Below are 23575 nucleotides of genomic sequence, written 5' to 3' on the forward strand. Positions count from 1 at the left end.
CAGTGTAAGAGTCCATGAGGTCCTTTTGAGGGGGGTATCATTAAGTGTAAGCTTTGTACCCATTGCTGTGATAATAATCAGCGAGTCCTTCATTACCTAGTGCGTGTGTGCTGTGTACATGACCAGGATTCTAAAGCGTGGGGAGTGCAATAACCCTCCTCAACATGAACTTGGGAAAGTCCGGCAGGTTTCACAGGCCCGGATGTGAAAAGTGAACCAGAGTGGGGCACCTACCCAGACGTACCTCAGCCCAGACAAGGGCTTTCCTCACACTCTGTGGCTCTTTAAGGCAAAAGAGTGTGTTTGTGTGTGAACTCCAAATAATCCCATGCTTTTCCCTGCGTGAGTAGATCCAGCCGTGGTGTTTCTGCTTCATGACTTCATCGTCAGTGCTTCTCGGCCTGAACTCAGATCTTCCGGGGGCTTTGAAGAAGATTTACAAAACCACATCCCTTCAGAGTGTAAGCTGGAATAGCTTTGTCTGTGCAGATACGATGATCCAAATCTCTCTCTGTAAAATGCCCTTCTAAAACATGCAATCATATGATATATCAACTTGTTTAAATACTACTTTCCCTTCTATTACTTTAAACAGATTTGCATGTTTCCAAGCAGGAGGGAAAAGGGACGCAGGAGAGCCGCTGCTGCAATATTCTATGAGGTCACACTGAGCCCCTCTGGGGAAATGAGCTGCACTTGCCATAATTGAAGATACCTTTGCATGGGGTGGTTTGAAGGACTCCACAAAGTGCCCACCTGCAAGATGACACGATGGAATGCCCTCACTGTGCAGTGACAATTGCAGTCCTGAGCAGAGCATGTGGCTGACAGCAGGACACAGAACCTGGGTGGGCGGTAGGCTGTGGGCTCGTGATTATCTGTTATGCACAAGATAGTTCTTCTGTGCATATGGTTTTCTCTGCACTAGTGCCAGGCATCCTATGCTGATATTCTGAAAATACTGGAGGTGAAGATGGCTGACGAGGTGAGAAATGTCGGAACACAGAGCTGTGCCTGGACACCAGCCACATTCTGAGTATCTGTGCAGTGGCTGCGCCTGTGGCTGGATAGATGGACAGAATCAAGACGGACAGCCTGACTGTGATGGTCCCGGGGTGTGTTGGGCCAAATCAGTGATAGTAACTGTAGGGGGAAATCCTGCAAGGGGAGGTAAATTAAGAAGGATGACCCTTAAAGTCTACTACCTTTCATTGAGGCTTATAAAATCTCTCATCGATGGATGATTTCCAAAGACAAATAATAGGCACAAAACTGCCTGTCACCTTGACTATCTGACAATTGAAAACCAGTGTCGTGATTCTGATTTGCACACTGTGACTGTCACCGTCATTGTGGCTGTGCTTCCCCCTCACTCGACACTGAGACAGGAGACAGGGTCACATTTAGCGCAATGCTTCTGGATTCTTCTACTGGAAAGGCCCTTCTCTTCCTCCTTTGACCTTGATCCAAACAGTGTTTGCCAAAGTTGACAGGCTCACTGCTTTTGGGCTCGGCTACTCATATATGTGCCCACGTTTTCCCCATAACAACCTGCATATTCCATTCGCCTACTTATGATGCATTTAAAATCTGCTCTCCTATTTATACGTAGCTGCCTGAGATCATGAAGCCCCTTCTTACCTGTGTGGTAAAACTTCCCTGAAAATCCAAGGTTGAAGGTAAAATTTGCAACCTGAGTGCGCAGTAAATTTTGAGTCTCTAGTAATGCCTGAAATAAATAAGAAATTAACATGATTTTAGAAAAATAAATATGAAGCTTTGGGATGCCTCTTTTTCAAATGTGTATGCATGAGTAAAACAAAATAATCTGAACTTTGCTGCTTTTGGGGTTTTGGATGGGTGCTGTTATGTGCCATTCTTATTTCAGGTATTATAGTCACTATTGTTCTTATTTTGATTGAAGGTTACCCAGTTAAGGAACAGTTTAGTCCTAAGCACATTCTGTATCACTAAGACGCAGTCCTCTAATCCAGTGCTGAAACCACTTTTCACTTCTGTGTGAGAGGTTCCTTGAATTCCGGGATTATTATATCCATTTTCTTGGGAAACTTCTTCAGAATTATTGGATGTGGACAAGTCCTGGACTTGCTGGGAAGGAGAAAAGGACTTCGTTTGAGCTGCAATTTAGCGTTTCATCTAACTGAGCTGCCTGCCCTATCCCTTTTTAAGGCATAATTATTGAGTTGAAAGCTTGGGTTTTATTTTACACACTGAAGAGCAATGTGCATTTTATAGGACGTTTAGAGCAAATGTTGGGGAGTGAATGGGAAGGACAGGTAGGAAATAGCCATTTTCATAAAGAAGAATCTCTAAATGTGGCAAACTGCCCCTCGTTTCTGGGTCTGTAATTACTGCCTATTGACTGCTTGTCCACAGACACGGTAAGAACGCCCTGATGGGAAGGGCGGCCCTGGAACCCACTGCCGTCCCCATGTCCCTATGTGCAGCATGGCAGAGTTTTTCAGTTTGCTTACTGGTTCAGATGCTTTTTAAAATTTTTAATGAATTTTTAAAGAGGTCTCATTTTGGTCTGATGGAAATGAGAAACCCATTTCAACTGGAGATGCTCCCCAGCCGGGTCCTCGGTCGCTGCCTTCTGGGCGGTAGCCAGAGGGTTAGATGATGTCTCTGCAGCACTCGTCATGGAGCCCGCCATTGCCTCAGAGCTTGTGGCCCTAACTACTTATTCCCCAGAATCAAGAGGGCTCTCCTCAAATTAGTTTACTGAAAGGAAAAAGAAAAAGAGGAAAAGAAATGACCAAACCACTAACAGGTAGATAAGCTATAATATAGTCAGTAGTTGTCTAAGATCACATTATACTGGTGTCATCCTGGCCAAACTTGTTTAAATGTTATCAACTAAATAGAAAAAGCATTAAAAATAGACCCCTTAGTTTCATTGTTACATGAAATATAAATACACATATATAACACTCCTCAAAAAGAACTAAATATTTAAAAAAAGGGTGAAGTGAATGAGGTCAGCTTATTGGTAAATGCTACGGAGTAAAGCCTTAAAATAAAACATCATGCACCCTGTTTTCCTAGCCTGTTCTTTTTCCTGACTTTTGTGTTTTATTAATGCCCAGTCCCCGAGTCTCCATGTCTTGAAATAGGTTTTTAAAAATCCCCCCTCCCCCCTCCTCCCCACTGTAACCCCATCCACTCAATTTCCCACCTCTGAGCTCTTGGTCTGCATTTACGGTCCCGCCACCCACCCTTAAATGCAGCAAATACTTCCTGCAGGTGCACCCGGCCCCTGGGATTAACACGCAGGCCTGACTACCTAGAGAGGGACAAAGTGTTACACCAGTGTGACATTACAGCTCCTGATAAATGCCACAGAAGAGACTTTGAAGTATACCGGGGGTGGGGGGGGGGTCACACATTGGACGCTTTCTTAGGGGCAATCTAATAAAGATCACACAGTCTATTTTCCCCCAACTTGCCTCCACTCTAGCAGGCCTCACTGTCTTTTCCTTGGGCTCCTAAAACACTATCATCTGCTCACCCTGTCGCCCTTCCATTTCCAGTCTCCTCTGCTGTACCTTATAGACCCTGCAGTTGGGCTAAGGTCCCCAAGACAGCACCTGACGTCACCCTGTGGTCACGGCTCCCCTCAAACCTTTCCGCTTACCTGCAAACTACTAACCTGCAAACTAACAGTTGTCTCTCACTGCTGTGGCTACAATGTACCAGGCACGCAGCTGCTTAGCTCAGTGCCCCGACAGAGTGACAGCTTAATAAGCATTGTTGAGTGAGCGCTCCGCATATCGTCTTCCCAGCAACCAGGTGTATGGGGCCTTCCCGTTTCCCCTTAACAACAGGCACTGCCAGCTCCCCAAGACCCGTCATCTGACACACTGTGTCAACTTCCCCACACCTGTCTCAGTCTGTTCCCTTTGCCCCAAGAGCCTCCAAGCCAGCCATCCGGAAAGCTGCACCCCAACGTGACCCATTCTGATGGAGCCTCCCTGAGGCCTCAGAGCTTTTCTAGCCACAGCCTGTCAGCATGTAATGCTGACTAATGTGGGAGTAAACATGACGATTTCAATAAGTGAAAATAAAACATATGGATAAAAAAGAAAACAAGAAAATCCTAAAAGGTTCCAAGCCTTCCTCCTTCAGTATAAATAACTGTTTCTTTCGTTTTCAAAATTCCAGGAAGGGAAGTGTCCATGTCTTTCAATGGTATAGGAAGAAAGGCACACGCAGTAAAGAATACATACAAAATGACTTGAGTTAGCCCTTTAAACCTCCCTGGAATCCCTGCATTAACCCTGATTTACAAATGGGGAAAACAAGACACAGAGACACGAAAAGCTCCAGTAAAGTTCTGGAATTAAAAGTGTCTGACAAACAAAATTGATATGTTTCTTGCTTTCATGGAGCTTACATTTTTCTTAGGCACACAAATGATACACATGGCAAATCAATCAAATGACTATTGAATAGCAAATTGTTACTAGGGTGCAAAAAATAATTATGGTATATGCTACTATCAGAACTACCAGAGAGAACCTACGTTTCCACAGGACAGGCAATGAGGCCTATGGACTTCTCTCTGAAAAGTGGCAATTTAGCTGAGGTCTGAAGAACGAGAAGCCAGTCATGCCTGGCACTGGGCTCTCGGAGTGAGCGCCCCAGGCGAAGGGGCCAGTGACACGAGGCAGGTGTCAGGAGGGACCCAGGCGTCTTCTCTGCTTCCTCTCATAAGGGATATGATTCTTCTGTCCAGTGCTGAGAAGGAACTGCAGAAACTGGAATGAAAACAGGGGAGCCACGCAGGAGGCTTCTGCAGATTCCCGGTAAAGACACGGCTTCTCCTGGTGGCACTGTGAACGGAGAGACGTGAGCAATGCAGTGTGGTGGTGGACATGGGGAGAAACCAGAGTGGGATTTCACCATTGATTCCGGTTCCTGGGCTTCCTGAGCTGGGGACAATCAATGCCCCCACAGGAAGGCTAGTGCTGCAAACACTGTTGCTCAGAACAGGAGAGACAGCACTCCCATCCTGCAGCTCCCCTGCTTTCCCAGCTTCTCTCCTCAGACTGGAGGGTACGTTCCAGGGGCCAGCTGCAGAGGGGAGCAGGGACAGGCCAGGGCAGGGCCTCCAAGCACAACCGCTGTGACAACGGAAGGTTAAGCACCGATGCTAAGATACCGGCACAGACAAGAGAAACACTGAAAATCAGTTTGACCTTGTCAAACAGCATTAACTCATGTCACGTAAGTGAAGCGTTTGCATCTTCTGCTCCACTATCAGCAAACACAACGGAGGTAATACAAACCAATCAATTGGAAGCGCACTTATAGTGTCATAATTTTTACTGGATTGTGTCAGCCCAACACCCAGGTGGCTTCCAGTCCCTTCCCGGTGGCTGTGAGTGGAACTGTCTTCTGCTCTAGACGTGGTTTCTGGAGCGTCCTGGGCAGCTCCGTGTCCACAGAATTCTACCCCTCCTGACCAGTCCGCTCTGAAAGTGTGTGAAATCAGCGTCTGTTCCCTTGTGAGTGCTCGACGCTCTTCCTGGGCTCAGTTTCCTGGGCGTGGACAAGCCCTGCCGTTCTTAGCCCCGATCTCTCTTCAAGTCCCCACTTTCTCAGTTTCCATCCATGTAGGTCACCTTACACCGCGAGTGAGTCTTGCTCGCTGTACCTGTTTCCATCTTGTCCATGTTCAACCTAATGGACTGGAATTTTGAATCAGATAAATTGGAATCAAATATGAACTCATCTGACCCTTCAGATAGTAGTGCTCGAACGACTGGCGTGCTCCTTCACAAGTCACTCCCCCACACATGGTTTTCAATTATACCATTTAATTCACTTTTCCTGTAAGCTTTCCTCCGAAGTCTCCAACATAACCTAGAAGACTTTCTGAGTAGTGAAAAGAGAGATGGTAACTTCAGACATTCTTTTTTTTCTTTTATACCTATTTATTGGGGTGACAATTGTTAGTGAAATCACACAGATTTCAGGTGTACAATTCTGTATTACATCGTCTATAAATCCCATTGTGTGTTCACCACCCAGAGTCAGTTCTCCTTCCATCCCCATATATTTGATCCCCCTTTACCCTCATCTCCCTCTTCCCACCCCTCTCACGCTCTGGTAACCACTAAACTATTGTCTGTGTCTATGAGTTTTTGTTTCTCATTTGTTTGTCTTGTTCTTTTGTTGTTTTTGGTTTATATACCACATATCAGTGAAATCATACGGTTCTCTGCTTTTTCTGTCTGACTTATTTCGTTTAGCATTATACTCTCAAGATCCATCCATGTTGTCACAAATGTTCCTATATCATCTTTCCTTAACGCCGAATAGTATTCCATTGTGTATATGTACCACAACTTCTTTATCCATTCATCTATCGAAGAACATTTTGGTTGTTTCCATGTCTTGGCCACCGTAAACAAAGCTGCAATGAACATTGGAGCACACGTGTCTTTATATATAAATGATTTCAGATTTTTGGGGTAGATACCGAGGAGAGGGATTGCTGGGTCATGTGGTAATTCTATTCGTAATTTTTTGAGGAACCTCCACACTGCCTTCCATAGCGGCTACACCAGTCTGTATTCCCACCAACAGTGTATGAGGGTTCCTTTTTCTCCACAGCCTCTCCAACACTTGTTACTGTTTGTGTTGTTGATGATAGCCATTCTGACTGGGGTGAGGTGATATCTTATTGTGGTTTTTATTTGCATTTCTCTGATGATTAGTGATGTTGAGCATTTTTCCATATGTCTATTTGCCATTTGTAAGTCCTCTTTGGAGAAATGTCTCTTCAGGTCCTCTGCCCATTTTTCAATTGGGTTGTTTGTTTTTTTGTTGTTGAGTTTCATGAGTTCCTTGTGTATTTTGGATATTAGCCCCTTATCGGAGGCACTGTTTGCAAAAATCTTCTCCCATTCATTCGGTTATTGGAGGCACTGTTTGCAAAAATCTTCTCCCATTCAGTCGGTTGCCTCTTTATTTTGTCGATGGTTTCTTTTGTTGTGCAGAAGTTTTTAAGTTTCATATATTCCCATTCGTTTATTTTAGATTTTACTTCCATTGCCTTTGGAGTCAAATTCACAAAATGCTCTTTGAACCCAAGGTCCGTATGTTTAGTACCTATGTTTTCTTCTATGCAGTTTATTGTGTCAGGTCTTATGCTTAAGTCATTGATCCATTTTGAATTAATTTTGGTACATGATGACAGATAACAATCCAGTTTCATTCTTTTGCACGTGGCTATCCAATTCTCCCAGCACCATTTATTGAAGAGGCTGTGCTTCCTCCATTGTATGTTTTTAGCTTCTTTGTCAAAAATTATCTGTCCATATTTATGTGGTTTTATTTCTGGGTTCTCAATTCTATTCCACTGGTCTATGTGTCTGTTTTTTCTGCCAATACCATGCTGTTTTGATTATTGTAACCCTGTAGTACAAGCTAAAGTCAGGGAGTGTGACACCTACAGCATTGTTCTTTTCGCTTAAGATTGCTTTGGCTATTTGGGGTCTTTTGTGATTCCAACAAATCTGATGATTTTTTGTTCTATTTCTTTAAAAAATGCCATTGGGATTTTGTTGGGGATTGCATTAAATCTGTATATTGCTTTGGGTAATATGGCCACTTTAACTATGTTGGTTCTTCCAATCCATGAGCATGGAATGTCTTTCCATTTCTTTGTGTCTTCTTCAATTTCTTTCAAAAATGTCTTATAGTTTTCAGCATATAAATCCTTCACATCCTTGGTTAAGTTTATTCCTAGGTATTTTATTCTTTTTGCTGCAATTGCAAAGGGAATTGTTTTCTGTATTTCTTTTTCTGAGATTTCATTGTTAGTACATAGGAATGCAATGGATTTTTGTACATTGGTTTTGTAGCCGGCAACTTTACTGTATTCCTTGATTGTTTCTAACAGCTTTTTGGTGGAGTCTTTAGGGTTTTCTATATATAGCATCATGTCATCTGCAAAGTGATAATTTAACTTCTTCATTTCCAATTTGGATGCCTTTTATTTCTTTCTCTTGCCTGATGGCTCTGGCAAGGACTTCCAACACTATGTTGAAAAGCAAAAGTGATAGGGGACAGCCCTGTCGTGTTCCTGAACGTAGAGCAAAGGGCTTCAGTTTTTCACCATTAATTATGAGATTAGCTGAGAGCTTGTCATATATGGCCTTTATCATGTTAAGGTATTTTCCTTCTATACCTATTTTATTAAGTTTTTAATCATAAATGGGTGTTCTATCTTGTCAAATGCTTTTTCTGCATCAATTGATATAATCATATGATTTTTGTCCTTTATTTTGTTTATGTGATGTATCACATTGATGGATTTGCGGATGTTGAACCATCCTTGTGCCCCGGGGATGAACCCCTTGGTCATGATGAATAATCTTTTTAATGCATTGTTGTATTCAATTTGCTAGAATTTTTGCATCTGTATTCATCGGAGACATTCGTCTGTAGTTTTCTTTTTTTGTGTTGTCCTTACCAGGTTTTGGATCAGGGTAATGTTGGCCTCATAAAATGAGTTAGGGAATACTGTCTCTACTTCAATTTTTTGGAAGAGTTTCAGCAGGATTGGCGTTAGATCCTCTTTGAAGGTTTGGTAGAATTCACTAGTGAAGCTATCTGGTTCCGGACTTTTGCTTTTGGGAAGGTTTTGGATGACTGATTCAATTTCATTACTGGTTATCAGTCTGTTTGGATTTTCCAGTTCTTCATGGTTCAGCCTTGGAAGGCTATATGTTTCTAAGAAGTTGTTCATTTCTTCTAGGTTATTGAATTTGGTGGCATATAGTCCTTCATAGTATTCTTGCATGATCCTTTGTATTTCTGTGGTGTCCGTGATAACTTCCCCTTTTTCATTTCTGATTTTGTTCATTAGTGTCTTCTCTCTTTTTGTATTAGTGAGTCTAGGCAAGGATTTGTCAATTTTGTTAATATTTTCAAAGAACCAACTCTTTGTCACATTAATGTTTTGTATTTTCTTTTTGTTCTCTATTTCATTAGTTCTGCTCTGATTTTTGTTATTTCCTTTCTTCTGCTGACCTTGGGTTTCACTTGTTCTTCTTTTCTAGTTCTTTAATGTGTAACATGAGGTTATTTATTTGGGACTTTTCTTGTTTCTTGAGATAGGCCTGTAATGATATAAATTTCCCTCTTAAAACTGCTTTCGTTGCATCCAAAAAATTTTGGTAGGATGTATTTTCATTGTCATTTGTTTCTATGTATGTTTTGATCTCTCCTCTAATTTCTTCTTTGACCCAGTCGTTCTTTAAAAGTATGTTGTTTAATCTCCATGTATTTGTGTTTTTTCCTGCTTTCTTTTTGCAGTTGATATCCAATTTCAAAGACTTGTGATGAGAGAATATGCTTGGTATGATTTCAATCTTCTTAAATTTGCTGAGGCTGCTTTTATGTCCTAATATATGGTCTACCTTGAGAATGTTCCATGTACACTCGAAAAGAATGTATAGTCTGATGTTTTAGGATGAAATGCTCTACGTATGTCAATTATGTCCATTTCATCTAATGTGTCATTTCTGTTTGGATGATCTATCCATAGCTGTCAATAATGTATTTAAGTACCCTAGCATAATTGTGTTTTGGTCAATTTCTCCCTTTAGTTCTGTTAGTAGTTGCTTGGTATATTTCGGTGCTCCCTGATTGGGGGCATAAATATTGATAACTGTTATGTCTTCTTCTTGTATAGTCCCCTTTACCATTATGAAATGTCCATCTTTGTCTCTTGTTATCTTTTTCAGCCTGAAGTCTGTTTCATCTGATATCATTATGACTACACCTGATTTTTTCTGGGTACCATTTGCTTGGAGTGTCAATTTCTACCCTTTCACTTTGAGTCTATGCTTGGTCTTGTAGCTGAGATGTGTCTCTTGGAGACAGCATATGGTTGAGTTTAGTTTTTTGATCCAATCTGCTACTCTGTGCCTTTTTATTGGTGAGTTCAGTCCATTTACATTTAGGGTGATTATTGATACGTGAGGATTTCCTGTCATTCTGTCTTTAGTTTAATAGTAAGGCTATGTCTCGATTGTTTCTTTGCATTTTTGTTGTTGTCTATTATTTCTGTGTGGTGGTATTCTATGATGTTTCCCTCTGTTTCTTCTTTTATTACAGTATATATTTCAGTTCTGGATTTTTTTTTGAGTGGTTACCCTTAAGTTTATGTAAAAGAAAGTATGATATTTGGAGTATTCCATTTTCTTCACACTTACTTTCTCCATTCCCATATTCCGGTTCAGGCCTTTACTCTCTCTCTTTTTATGTTGCCACAAATTGTCCCTGTTGATGGTGGTCGAATAGCCTCCTTTAGTATTTCTTGTAGTGCAGGTCGTGTATTAGAAAATTCCCTCAGCTTCTGTATGTCTGGAAAGGTCTTTATTCCTCCTTCATACATAAAGGATATCTTTGCTGGATATATTATTCTTGGGTCATAATTTCTCTCTTTCAATAGTCTGAATATTTGGTTCCACTCCCTCCTGGCTTGTAGAGTTTCTGCTGAAAAACCTGATGATAATCTAATGGGCTTTCCTTTGTAGTTTACTGTCTTCTTTTCCCTGGCTGCCTTGAGGATTCTTTCTTTGTCGTTGATTTTAGACAGCTTCAGTACAATGTGCCTTGGAGAAGTCCTGTTTTGATTGAGGCAATTAGGTGTTCTATTTGCTTCTTGGATTCGAGGATCCAGTTCTGTCCACAAATTTGGGAAGTTCTCATTGACAATTTGTTTGAATATATTCTGTGTTCCCTTCTCTCTTTCTTCTCTTCTGGTATGCCCATTATTCTTATATTGCTCTTTCTGATAAAGTCAGAAAGTTCTTGTAAAGTTCTTTCATTTCTTTTAAGTCTCAAATCTCTTTCTTCTTCCATCTGTGTAATTTCCAGGTTTCTATCTTCGATGTCACTGATTCTTTCCTCCATCTGGTCAACTCTACTACCTAAGCTGGTTATTTCATTCTTAGTTTCTTCTACTGAGTTCTTAATCTCCAGAAATTCTATTTGGTTCTTTTTTAAAATTTCAATCTCTTTCGTAAAATGCTCATGTTGTTCTTTGATTGTGTTTCTGGGTTCATTAAACTGCTTTTCTGTGTTTTCTTGCATCTCATTGAGTTTTTTCAGAACCACAATCTTGAATTCTCTCTCAGTTCTGAAAGAGTTGCATGAAAAAAGTTAGATGAAAATGGCCTGAACTTTCAAGTCACATATTTCAATATCTTAAGTTCCTTTTCTGGAGACTTTTCAGTTTCTTTCTGAGCTGTCTTGTTGCCTTGGTTATTCATGGCAATTACTGATTTATTATTTCTCTTCCTATACATCTACAGGAGTGGCTTCTGCAACAGGTTGATAGGAAGAGGTCTTTCTTTTGTTTTCCAGTACTTGTTGGTAGAATGTTTAATTTTCTCTCCGACTGCAGCCTTTTTTTTTCTCTCTCACACGGTAGTGCTATGTTTTCTCTGCACTATTCCATCTTCTCACACAATGGGGGGATTCCCTGGGAGACCGGCCTCTCCTCTGTTAATAGTTCGCCTGGGTCACAGGGTGCAGTGTCCGTGTGGGTATGAGGAGAGCTTTTGAAGTTCCAAAGCTCTTTCTGCACTCGATTCAGAGCCCTTATGTTTCATCAGTTCTGTTTACTCCTGCAGGGATCGGCCCAGATAGGTGGGACCAGGGGTGGGGTGATTCGTGAGAGGTGGCCCAGCGCAATGGCGGCGACCACCACCCCAGCCGGTCCCGCGTCCACAGCTCCCTCCCTTTGCCGGAACTAGTTGGGCTTCGAATCTGTGTTTGCGGTCCACAGTTCTCAGGACAGCAAATATTCTGTTCTTTTGATCTGACACTGCTACTGTTCCGCTTCTAGCACAGGACAGGTGGGAGCGGGGCGAGCTCTGGGATGGTAGAGAGGGGACGCTAGTCTCAGTGCCTAAGGCGTCCCTTCTCTGCTTGGTAGTGAGGGCTTAAACCACCGTTTTCAGCCTTCTTCCCTCAGTCTTTTCTCTGAGTTCTCTGACGTGAGCGCTGGGTTCATCCGTGTTATATGCTGCCCCCTCAGCCCTGTGGGCCATAAGCGGAGCCATAGCAGTCCGAGTTCTTCCCTCTCCAGCAGCTGCGAGAGTTCCGGGATGCAGCGAGCTCGGAGCACTGAGCTAGGTCTGTGTCCTGCGCCCATGCGTCTCGTACCAGCACTTCTCCCTTCCCGCCTCCCCCGCTCGCACGATTCGCCCACCTTTAGGTGAATTCAGTAGTGGGCCTCTTCTTCTTGCCTGTCTGCTGTGCAGGGAGTCCTTTGTGGAGTTTTTGTTGTTCGATTAGTTGTAAATTCCAGGGAAGCTTACAGAGGCTCAACTCATGCCACCATTTTGATTGAAATTCCAGACTTCATTCTTTATGTAGCACGGTTATTTCCTTAAACGCTTTTTGTAAATTAATGACCAAAATGGCCATCTTATTTTCCCTGGGCCACAGTGTGTAAGTAATGACAGACTCATAGTGAGCTAGGAATACCTTATATGGGACTTGCCAGAGGATGTGGAATGCAACTCATCATTGTCAGCACAGTGACTGAGAGATGGCTCTAGCAGTGACCACAAATCTGGTAGCTGAGAGAAACACACAGGCACATACCACACAAAACAGTCAAACCTTTATCGGGGGAGGAAGGGGGATAGTAGTTTATAATTGAGAATATTCCAGGATTTCTCAGCCAGGACCTGTGCTGACCTGGCCCAAACTCTCTTTGCATCTGGTTAGAACTTTAAAATGCAGCCTGCCCCACTCTGCATAAGCCTGACCAGGGTGTTGGGGCCACTTCACAGAATGCTTGACAGAAATGCTGTGATGGCTGTGACACTCCCGCCTCTGGGCTGGCCTGGGGTCCCTGGAGGCAGGGAGCTGGGCTGCCCTCCCTCCTGAGTCCTCATGGGTGGTTTAGCCATAGAAGAGGGGATAACCAGTGGAACAGGAACTGTGATCATGGATCACAAACCGTGATCCATGTGTCACGAGGTCTGTGAATTTAATAATTCTGTGAAAAAGTAATTCCATGCTCAAATGTTTAGGGAATGTTCTATATTCTACTCCTCTTGGCAGCTTCTTGATTCATATTAAGATACTGAACTCTTTAGTAGGAAAAAAATGTATTTACTTTAGCATTCCCCCCAAACTATTAGCCAGTACCACACACTCCCACTGACCCAAATCTGAGACGCACTGTTGTGGGAGAAAACATTAAGTGAACGGCTAAACCCTGGGAGGCAGAGGTGTTTTCTGGGGTCAGGCATCCTTGACTAAATACAGTTTCCTAGTTGGTATCCAATCAAGTTGCAATCCTTGTCATTTTCTATGAAATGTGACTCTGCAAACCGCCCAACCAGGGGACGGGATTGGCTCCTGCGAGCGACCTATACAATGGGGTGTCTTCCATTGCTGCAGGTTTACTTTCCCTACAGCGCTTCTGTTTTCCTAATAGTAGGAGGTGGTGGAGATGCATATCAAAGCAACAATTAAACTTTTGATAAATAAGACATTGCCTCTTGGAACATTTATTTCCTGTTGAGAAATTATTAGACACAACTATTAAGTCCTTCTCATTAAAATGTTACTTGTTCCTTAAAGACAAGAACTATCCCTAAGTATAATTCTCATTTTTCAGGCCTTAAAAATATGGAAGCCTCCAAGCCCACTAAGTCCTTCATCAAGGTCAGAGATCGGCCTTTTTCCTGTGGACGCCCCCTGCTGTCCTCGTGGCTTGTCACCTCTGGTTCCCGCTGTCGCCCTCTCCACACTCAGTGCAGGTCCGGTGAGCTGATGTACCTGGCACAGCACCGAGGCGCAGTAGCTGTTGGCAGGTGCGGCAGCTGACATCTCTCATTTCGTCTCTACAAACACTGGCTGTGCTGTACTTGTTTGCAGTTTCTCCAGCGAGGAGGTACTCACTCATCAGCTATATTGCATCATTATTTCATTCAACATTGTGTTGCAGCAATTCCAAAATGTTCCTTGAGCACAGGAAGTATACTTTGTGTTCCTTTTTATACACCTCCAGTGGCCTCAGCACATCCCAGCTGTCAGATGTTTAGGGTCCTGGGGGCTTCAGAGATGTTGGCACAGAGAGGCAGCCAGGTGGGTGCCATCACAGCTCTCCTAAAATGTCCTGGAACCTCAGAGGGGAATTCTGGAGATGGCGGGTATTCGGGATTTTAATTTCAAGTTCCGTCTCCACAGCCATTTCATTCAAGATTAAAAAGAAGAAAAGATCGCTTTCTTGTCACCTTCCACCATCCCTGTGTCACAACAGTGATGGCTACACCACTGAAACTCCCCGGGGATATCTGCAGGGTTTTAGGTGCCTTTTCTGTGTACAACTACTTCTTCCCTTCCATGTGATTTCATTCCCAATTTATCTTACCCCGAATATGAATGAATTTCAGGTTAAAGTCTGTAGAACATTTCCAGTGGCCAAATGTTTCTCTACTACAGTTGATTCATTTAGACTTGGCTTGAAGTCTACAGACCCTACACTTTAACTTTACTCCTTAACTTGCTGTTAATAAAAAGGAACACAGCTCCGCTTTGCTTGTATTTGCTACATTAACGGAGTGAACCCGTCAAGCTGCAGTCAGTGCGGAGTGACAGATAATAAGTAAGACCAGTGGGTAAGGGCCGGAATGGTTGTGTGCAGCAATGGGTCCATTGGCTGACACGCTGCTGCATGTGATCCAGGTAAGTTGCCCTTCTGTTGGGTGGTGAGGCGTGTTGGGTAGTGAGGCGTGTTGGGTGGTGAGGCGTGTTGGGTGGTGAGGCGTGTTGGGTGGTAGGCGTGTTGGGTGGTAGGCGTGTTGGGTGGTGAGGCGTGTTGGGTGGTGAGGCGTGTTGGGTGGTGAGGCGTGTTGGGTGGTGAGGCGTGTTTGGTGGTGAGGCGTGTTGGGTGGTGAGGCGTGTTGGGTGGTGAGGCGTGTTGGGTGGTGAGGCGTGTTGGGTGGTAGGGGTGCCTAAGTGGCGAGTTAACAACTGTCTCGCACCCCCGCAGTGCATATATCTGGCTTCTCTCTGAATGGGAAGGAGATCTATTTTTATACATCTTTGGGCTAAGAAATGAATAAAGTACATCTAATAGCAAATTTATTACTTATTATCAGGGTCTAGTCCATCAGTGTGGTACATGATAACTTAATTGTTTAGACTTTTAAAAAGTACCATTCTAATAGAATATTGACATAACTTGGATAAAAGGATAGGAGTGCCAAAAAAAAAAAATCTAAAACCTCCCCTGGAAGACTTAGAAAACAAACAAAAGAACTATCCCTGGTAATAGAATTGAACGTATGATTAGAGATTTTCATGTCGTCATCGTAACAGCATAGATTCAGTGTCTAACAAACATGAGCTTATATAACAGGTGAAATAAAAACATGTGTTTGCAAAGGAACACACCTACTTGTAGTGACCATGCACTGTCAGCGAGCACCAAGAGCTTTAGCTCCACGAGGAATGTGTGCTCAGCAAACAGTCACTAACAACTTCTGTCTTCCAAGGCGTGTCCTGTGCCCTAGGTCCTGCTAACATACTGTGCCCCTTGAAAAATTATACATATGTGTCATATTCATTGTATAATCACACACACACACGGTATGCATGTGAAAACAGTTCTGTTTCATTTGCGTGCTATTTTACCACATCTGAATAAATCTGGATTAGTTAAAATTTTCATGATCAACTTTATAAACCTTTGGAAATTTTTCATGATACATAGTTGAACACGTTGCAAGTCAGAAACATCTACCTTTAAATGCAAATCACAAGTCATTTCCAAAGGCTAAATACCAAATCATGTGTCAGTCTATATACAATTAAGGCATTAACACTTATTTACTGCTTAAGCTCGACTGTGAGAGAATCTTCTCATTACACTGTCAACATGGTAAAGCTACCTCTATTTTTAGGTTTTGTTACAAATGCGGATACACGTCATTATCTACATAGAACCGTGACTTGGTTATAGAAACCGCAACCTGAACACATCATAATTCATGGAATAGATAATATTTTAAGGAAGATTTTTCCTGTACTTAGTAAATAGACCATCTTCCAGTGAGGCTCCCCCTCTGACAAAAACTTGAGTTTCTAAAAGAAAAAGCTCCCTTGAGACCTTGTCACCTCCTCAAACTCAATCCTATTTAACGCCTGATCATTGTCCACATTCGTAACAAACGGCGTGACATCATCTGATAAACACCTACTAGTCTACCAACTCTGCTCCCCGTAGATGAAGGAAAATGAGTGACATACTCATGAGGAGAAGAACAAAAACAAAAACGTGTTAATGGTGACATTTGCCAGTGCGGCTCTCAGCTCCCAATAGGAGAAGACACTGTTCAAAGTGTTTTCTACATGGACGGATTCTGTAGAGCTCTGTGACTGGCTCTCACATTATACTTCTCGTAAAGGAATTTACCGTAATTTTAGGAAAGATTCTCAAACACGTTAAATATGTTACTGTACTTACTCAAAAATACTCGAGTGGCGAATATATTCCAGCTGCTCTAGGCAGTAAATTTCTAGCTTTGAACAGAACCAAGTCCATTCCGTAAGAGTTTCTATTCCAGTGTCTGAGACAGACCGCACACAGGAAATGGACGCTATGGTGCAGTGAGATGGCCCTAGTGGGAAGACACTGGATAACGTGGGGCAGAGATCTGTTCGTCATACCTTACATTTTTGCTGGGTGTGTGAGGAGCTGGCTATGTAGGGGAGGCCAAATAAGAAGAGGGAATGATTAGAAGGGAGAAACGACGGGCTGAGTGAGGAATGAGTGTGTTGGAGTGAGTGGTGAAGTGGGAGGAAAGCGGTCACATCAGAGTTTGAAGACACAGTTCTAAGACACTAGTTATCAAGTGACATGTTGAATGCAGGTTGTGGGAGAATCTGGGTGATGACACCGGGTTTGTTCACAGATCTGGGGGATCAGAGATGACTGATGTTTGGGAATCACCAGCTGCCTCTCTTCTCCAGGACTGAGTGTCTGTCAGAACCTGCAGAGCATTTAGTGAGCTGGCATCATCTACAGAAAGCAGGTGTTCTGAATCTATTAAGATTTTGACCCAAACAATATATTTTTATTCTTTCTGTGTTTTCATGAGAGCTCAAGGAGCATGGAATGAAAGCAAAGTTTTTCAAATATTTTAGAGAAAAAATGATGGAAGGGGTTATCAAGTAAAAATACTGCTCTAATGATTTTTAATTTAGGAAGTAAATTGGACACATGTTTAAATGAAGAGCAAATATAATATTGAAACAAAGGTCTAACCTAGTTTAAGGAATCTGAAACAATGGAGAATGAAAAGCATAGCATTACCAATCTTTCTATGTAAATATTGTGGTATAGATATTAGCTATTAAATAATTTATACTTTCATTCCATTCACTGAACTGTTGAAATAAAACTCCTAATTAGTATTTTACTAGTTACAGATTGTTTAATGTTATTAAAAAAACCTTACACCATATGAATTTGCTGAAACAAAAGTCTTCGTACTTCTGTAAGTGATATGTAGTAACTCATTTCAGAGTAAGTTCTTGAGGGATCTCTTGCACAGAAGATACATTTAATCAGCTACAGGGACGTTTCACTTTATTAACTGACTGTTTACTCTGACATTGAAATATGTCTCACCTTGGACCACAAGTGAGATAAAGTCTTAAAAAATCCTACTCTCATATCTTGCATGATTTTATCTGAATCTCCATCATTACCTTTATGGATATTGAATCGTCTTTATTATTCTTCCTAATTGCTGCATGTATTAAGCAGGAGAGATGTTTTTCTACATATCCTTGTTAATTACTAACATATCCCACATTTACATAATATACTTCTGGGGCAATTTCTGTGGTAACATTTGACGGCTCATAGGAAGCAATTTGCTTTCCTTTATTAAGTGCATTAAGACGTCACGCCCTCGCCGTAGCTGACTGTAAACATTGGATCCTGCTGGCACTTACTGCACACAGACTTCTTGCGCTGCCAGATTAGGTTTATTTATGTGCTGTGTTCTACACTGTTAGCTGCTAATGAGACTTCAACTCTTACTGCTCTAAGGTCTCAACACTAACCTCATTTTAATGAGTTCATTATTTGCTGTCTTCTAAAAGGAAGACAACAAATTTTCCTTTTAATTAAAGGTCAAAACACCTCTGGTGAAGGAGGAAGAGGTTACCCAACCCTAGGAGAAGCTGAGAGATGGCTCTTGCAGATTTCTTTGCGAAGCACCCTTAGTGTAGGCTGGGGAGGGGGTTTGGTTTCTTAAGAACACAGTCAGTCAGTCAGTCAATTTCAGGAGATGAAGGTGCATCCGAATTGAAGACAAATGGGAACACTGAAGCGTGACAGCTAATGGGCCAAAGACCGGGTGGAAAATGAAAAGTCAGCCAAAGTAATTAAAGAGGATTTTCTCCTAACCAAAAGGGGAAGGGGTATAGGCTGTGGGAGCCAGCGTGGGCCTTTGCATGAGGACTGAGTTAGGCGGGTGAGAGAACAAACCAGAAAATCCCTTCTCAAGGGTTCTGTCACAGAGTGTGATGCAGACAAAGGCGAGTCAGTATTTGGGGGGAATGTTTTGAATAATGTAAAGCACATGCAGCCCTAACCTGAGCTATAAGACTATACGGAGTCACAGGAACCGCCGCCAGGCTGTGCGTTCCTGGAACCTCAGCTATTGGCTTGCGCAGGTGAGAAGCACCACCTCCCACGGCAGGTGCACTTCAGTGATACCGCCGCCTGTCCAGCTGTAACTGACAGAATGAACAACTTGCTACTCATCAACTTGAAAGTTAATTTTGAAGTTAACAACTTGCCACTTACTAATTTTAAAACAAAACCAAGAGATTTGAGCATAACAATTAAATGCGGCCCTTGCACATAAATAGTGAGGTGAGGTTAAAAACCACCACACTTTCCATGCGGCCCTTGCACATAAATAGTGAGGTGAGGTTAAAAACCACCACACTTTCCTTTTGCTCCGAGGACAGACACACCCCACACACATCACTGTGACCTGCACGCTGCTTACCAAAGAAGATTTACAATTCTAATCCTCTATGAGTTTCATTTACACCTATGCCTTCAATAACTTTACCTTTATGCTATGTACCTTTTTATGTTCCTAGAATTAGTCCTGGCTTAGTGTATAGAATCAATAAATATTTTCCTTCAATACACTTTTTACTTTAGAATATTTTTAGATTCACAGAAAAACTGCAGAGATAGTATCGAGTTCCACTACCTCAACACGCTCGATGCATTGCATGGTATGTTAGTGTGGTAACTTTGTCACAGTTCATGAAGCAATACTGATACATTATTGCTCACTAACGTCTGTACTTTATTCATATTTTTCTCACTTTTTCTCCTTTTTTTTCTGGGATCCCTTCAGGATACCACATTCATTTAACTGTGTCTCCTTAGGTTCCTACTTGCTGGGAGAGTCACACTCTTTTTTTGTTTGTTTTTGAGTAGTTTCAGGTTTAAAGAAAAATGAAGCAGGAAGTAGAGTTTGCAGACACCCCTCCCCCATCCCATGTCCACACACTTGTTACAACCCCCATTTGTTACAACTGATGAGTGAGCATCAATGCAGCATTGACTAATGCCCACAGGCGTCTTGAGGTTCGTGCCTCATGTATATTCTACAGTTGTGGAGAAACATAGAAGGGCATGTGTCCACGTGACAGGCTCCTGTGGGGTGGTGACACTGCCCCAAAATCTCCTGCACCCCACACTCATCCTTCCTTTCCCTGGCAACCCTGCCTCTCTCCCGTTTCCACAGCTTTTCCCTTTTCAGGATGCCCTTTAGTTGGAATTACACAATATGCAGCCTTCTCAGGTGGGCTCTTCTCATTGAGCCATATGCATTCAAGATTCCCCCAGGTCTTTTTGTGGCCTCATAGCCCTTTTCTAAAGTTGCTGAACAACATTCCATTGTCTGGATGAACCACAGTTTGTTTATCCATTGCGGTTTTCAAGGACATCTTGGTTACTTTCAATAGGAATAAAGAGATTATTAATATATTTTATGAACAAAGCTTCTAAAAACGTCCGTGTGCAGGTTTTGTGTGGACATAAGTGCTTCGCTCCTTTGGGTGAGTGCCAGGGAGTGTGATCGCTGGGCCGTCTGGGGAGAGCACGTCAGTTTTGTAGGAACCGCTGGTGCCTTCCACAGTGGATGCCCCGTCTGCCCCCCCCCCCGAGTCCCCCAGTGACTGAGGTTTCTGCTGCCCCACGTCCTCCCAGCACGTGTTGTCTCGTGCTCTGGACTTGGGAGGCTCTGACCTCCGACGAGTGTGCAGTGATGTCTCGTGGTTGGTTTAATTTGCATTTCCCTGGTGACCTGGTGTGGGGTGTTCTTTCATATTTTATTCGCCTTCTACTTATCTTCTTTGATAAGGTTTCTCTTTACATCTTTTGCCTGCTTTTCAATCGATTTGTCTGTTTTCTTACTGTTGAGTTTTTATAGTTCTTTACATATTTGGATACAAGTCCTTTATCACATATATGTTTTACAAACATTTTCTCTGGCTTGTCTTTTCATTCTCTTAACAATGTTTTTTTTTTTTTGTTTAGAAGAAGTTTTGAATTTTAATTAAGTTCCACTTGTCAATTTTTTCTTTCATGGATCATGTGTAGAATAAAATTTATTTGCTGAATGGATCCAACAGAAAACGTCAGATAGGACAAGATAAATAAGACAGGATAAGACAAGACAAGACAGGTGGAGCCAAAAGTTTGTGAGTCAGGTGGGGGAACTTCTGTATTTCACGACGGTTTTTTGAAGAGGGCTGGAAATAAGTCCTCTTAAAAAAAAGAAAACGTTGATCTTTAAAATTAGAGTAATCTGATAAGTGTGGAGAGACCAATCACAGCTCTAAGGTGGGGTTGGGGCAAGACCAGGGAAAGCAGGTACAAGGAGGTTATTCAAATCGTATCTACTCTGAGTTGCAGAGCTCAGGTGGTGGTAGCAGTGAACAGAAGGGAAGAGACACACCTAGTACCGCGCAGAGGAGGAGAACACAGGACCTGTCAACTCACTCACGTGCCAAGAAATTGGAAATACAGGAAGCTCTGAGCCGAAGTGAGAAGATCAGGCGCCCATTAGCAGATGGATGTTCGTGTTAAAGGAAGGAACTGGTGTGGATGGCGACATCATGGAGAGTTACCATTAAACGTTTTCATGAAGATGAGCGGCAAGTGAACTACGCACATGAGGTTCTTGTGTAAGTGCACGCACAGGTTCCAAACATAAGCACAGGATCCGTTACAACCAAGCTGGACACAATGAGATTTACTCAGACATTTGGAAACATTACTTAAAAGTTATAAACATGGATGCTTAATTCCAATTATGTGTTCATACAGACGTACATTGATGTTAATTTTAAAATAAAAATCCCCTGCTGTTTATAATGTTAATTGTTTTTATGTCCAGATATGTGAGCCCACAACTACCAGCAAATATTTTGAGAATGCATCCTTAATACACAAATATTTATTCTTATAAATTATGTACTTGTATTCTTATTAATGTACTTTATAAAATATGCAAAATAGAAATGATCCAATGATACACACTATTTAAATATTTTGTTTTATTTATTAATAGCATGGCACCGTTTTGGTACTAACTAAGATTGTAATGTCTTAACTGTAAGGAAGGTGACTGGATAGGTCGCATCTGATTAGAGACCCTTGTTTACAGCCTGTCGTGTGACCTGACTGACAAAGCACTAAGGAAGTGGAACATCTGGTGACTGTCATTTTCTTGCTATCCACCTGTGCTTGAGCTATCGGTATTGTGTTTAATTGGCAGTCTCTTCATAGGAAGAGTCTTCTAAACTTGTTGTTCCATCTACGAGGGTTTGGTCAAACTAGAGCATGCAATCTGTAGATTGTTTTACGGAGTACAATCTGTAGCCACACACTGACACTGAAGAGTGCAGCGGGCTTGCTACTGTGGACCGAATCCACTGACATATCCCTACAAGGGTGCTGTGCATAGGGCCTGAGACCAGAGGCTGCCTGACATCCAACGAGGTGGGGCCTCAAGGTTACGTACTAAGTATTTTAGGTCAGTGTCTTCCTTACTTTTAGATGAATATCGGTCAATGCCTAACACTCCCCCTGACCCCCACCCCGCATCCCAGTTGGTTGACTGCCTCGCATTCAGCCCACACTGGAGCAGTGCTTGTCACAGCTTCCTACACAAACCACCTCCAGCTTGTGGTGGAGAACGCAGGCCCTGGAGTCAAACACGAGGTCAACCAGTTACCCCACTTATGTGCCTTCTCTTAAGTCCCTCATTTGTAAGACAGGGTTCCATCTACTTCGTAGACTTACTTGTTGGGAGGAATTGCTCCCAACATTGCTGAAGTAACAAATAATACTCCTCTATGGGACAATGTGTGGTACATGGTCAGCCTTCAATGAAGTGAATTGTTGTGATGTGACAGGAATACACCTGAGGTCATCGAGGTCTGACAATTAAGGGACTTGAGCCTGTTGGGTTAGATAATCAGAAGGGACAGCAAGAATAAGATTGCAAATGGAAGAACACTTTGATCTTGTGAAAAATAAACCCTTAGAGTTAAAAAGAAAAGGTAATGGCTTTCATTTTTCCCATTAATTGATCAGCAAGCTAGAACTAACAAGGTATAACTGACAGAAAATGCCAAGCTGAATGGGAAAAGCCATAAGAATCTCCATAGATTTCTTGAGCAGCAGCAGAAAAATCTCTGAACACATTATGTGCTTTTCTTGGAACAGGTCACTTCAAGAAGTGTCTGAAATTCTGTCTGGTTTCTAACAATTAGAGGTCATTGAAGTGGTGCCAGAGGCATAAACTTAGGGATAGTGATATGTGCTGCTGGCTGCTCTCATTCCCCCAGTTCCTCTCCTAGAGTCACAAAGAGACATTTAAGTTACTGTTTCTCATTTTTTTCTAATTTCACTTAAACTAGATAGGAAGTTATACATTTATGAATTGTCTGTTTTCACTTCTCCCAACAAGACGTACAAACTGCCAACAGATACAAGAAAAGATGCTCAATGTCACTAGTCCTCAGAGAAATGCAAATAAAAACCACAATGAGATGTCACCTCACCCTAGTCAGAATGGCTATCATCAACAACACAAATAGTAACAAGTGTTGGAGAGGCTGTGGAGAAAAAGGAACCCCCATACACTGTTGGTGGGAATGCAGACTGGTTCAGCCGCTATGGAAGGCAGTGTGGAGGTTCCTCAAGAAATTACGAATAGAATTACCCTATGACCCAGCAATCCCTCTCCTGGGTATCTGCCCCAAAAATCTGAAAACATTTATACATAAAGACACGTGTGCTCCAGTGTTCATTGCAGCTTTGTTTACGGTGGCCAAGACATGGAAACAACCAAAATGTTCTTCGATAGATGAATGGATAAAGAAGTTGTGGTATATATACACAATGGAATATTACTCTGCCATAAGTAAAGATGAAATACTGTCATTTGCGACA

General features: G+C 42.3%; 1 protein-coding gene across 3 annotated transcripts in view; it reads right to left on the reverse strand.

Annotated features, from left to right (window-relative positions):
• Nucleotides 1–23575, reverse strand: part of LOC308509191 (bifunctional heparan sulfate N-deacetylase/N-sulfotransferase 4-like) — a 206333-nt gene that overhangs the window by 111810 nt on the left and 70948 nt on the right. For all 3 annotated transcript variants that reach the window (XM_081076935.1, XM_081076934.1, XM_081076936.1), the window contains exon 4: nt 1642–1729. In XM_081076935.1, the coding sequence (XP_080933061.1) occupies nt 1642–1729 (88 nt within the window). The remainder of the gene's footprint in view (nt 1–1641; nt 1730–23575) is intronic.

This window comes from Rhinolophus hipposideros (assembly GCF_964194185.1).
Source record: "Rhinolophus hipposideros genome assembly, chromosome: 16".
NCBI classification, from domain to species: domain Eukaryota; kingdom Metazoa; phylum Chordata; class Mammalia; order Chiroptera; family Rhinolophidae; genus Rhinolophus; species Rhinolophus hipposideros.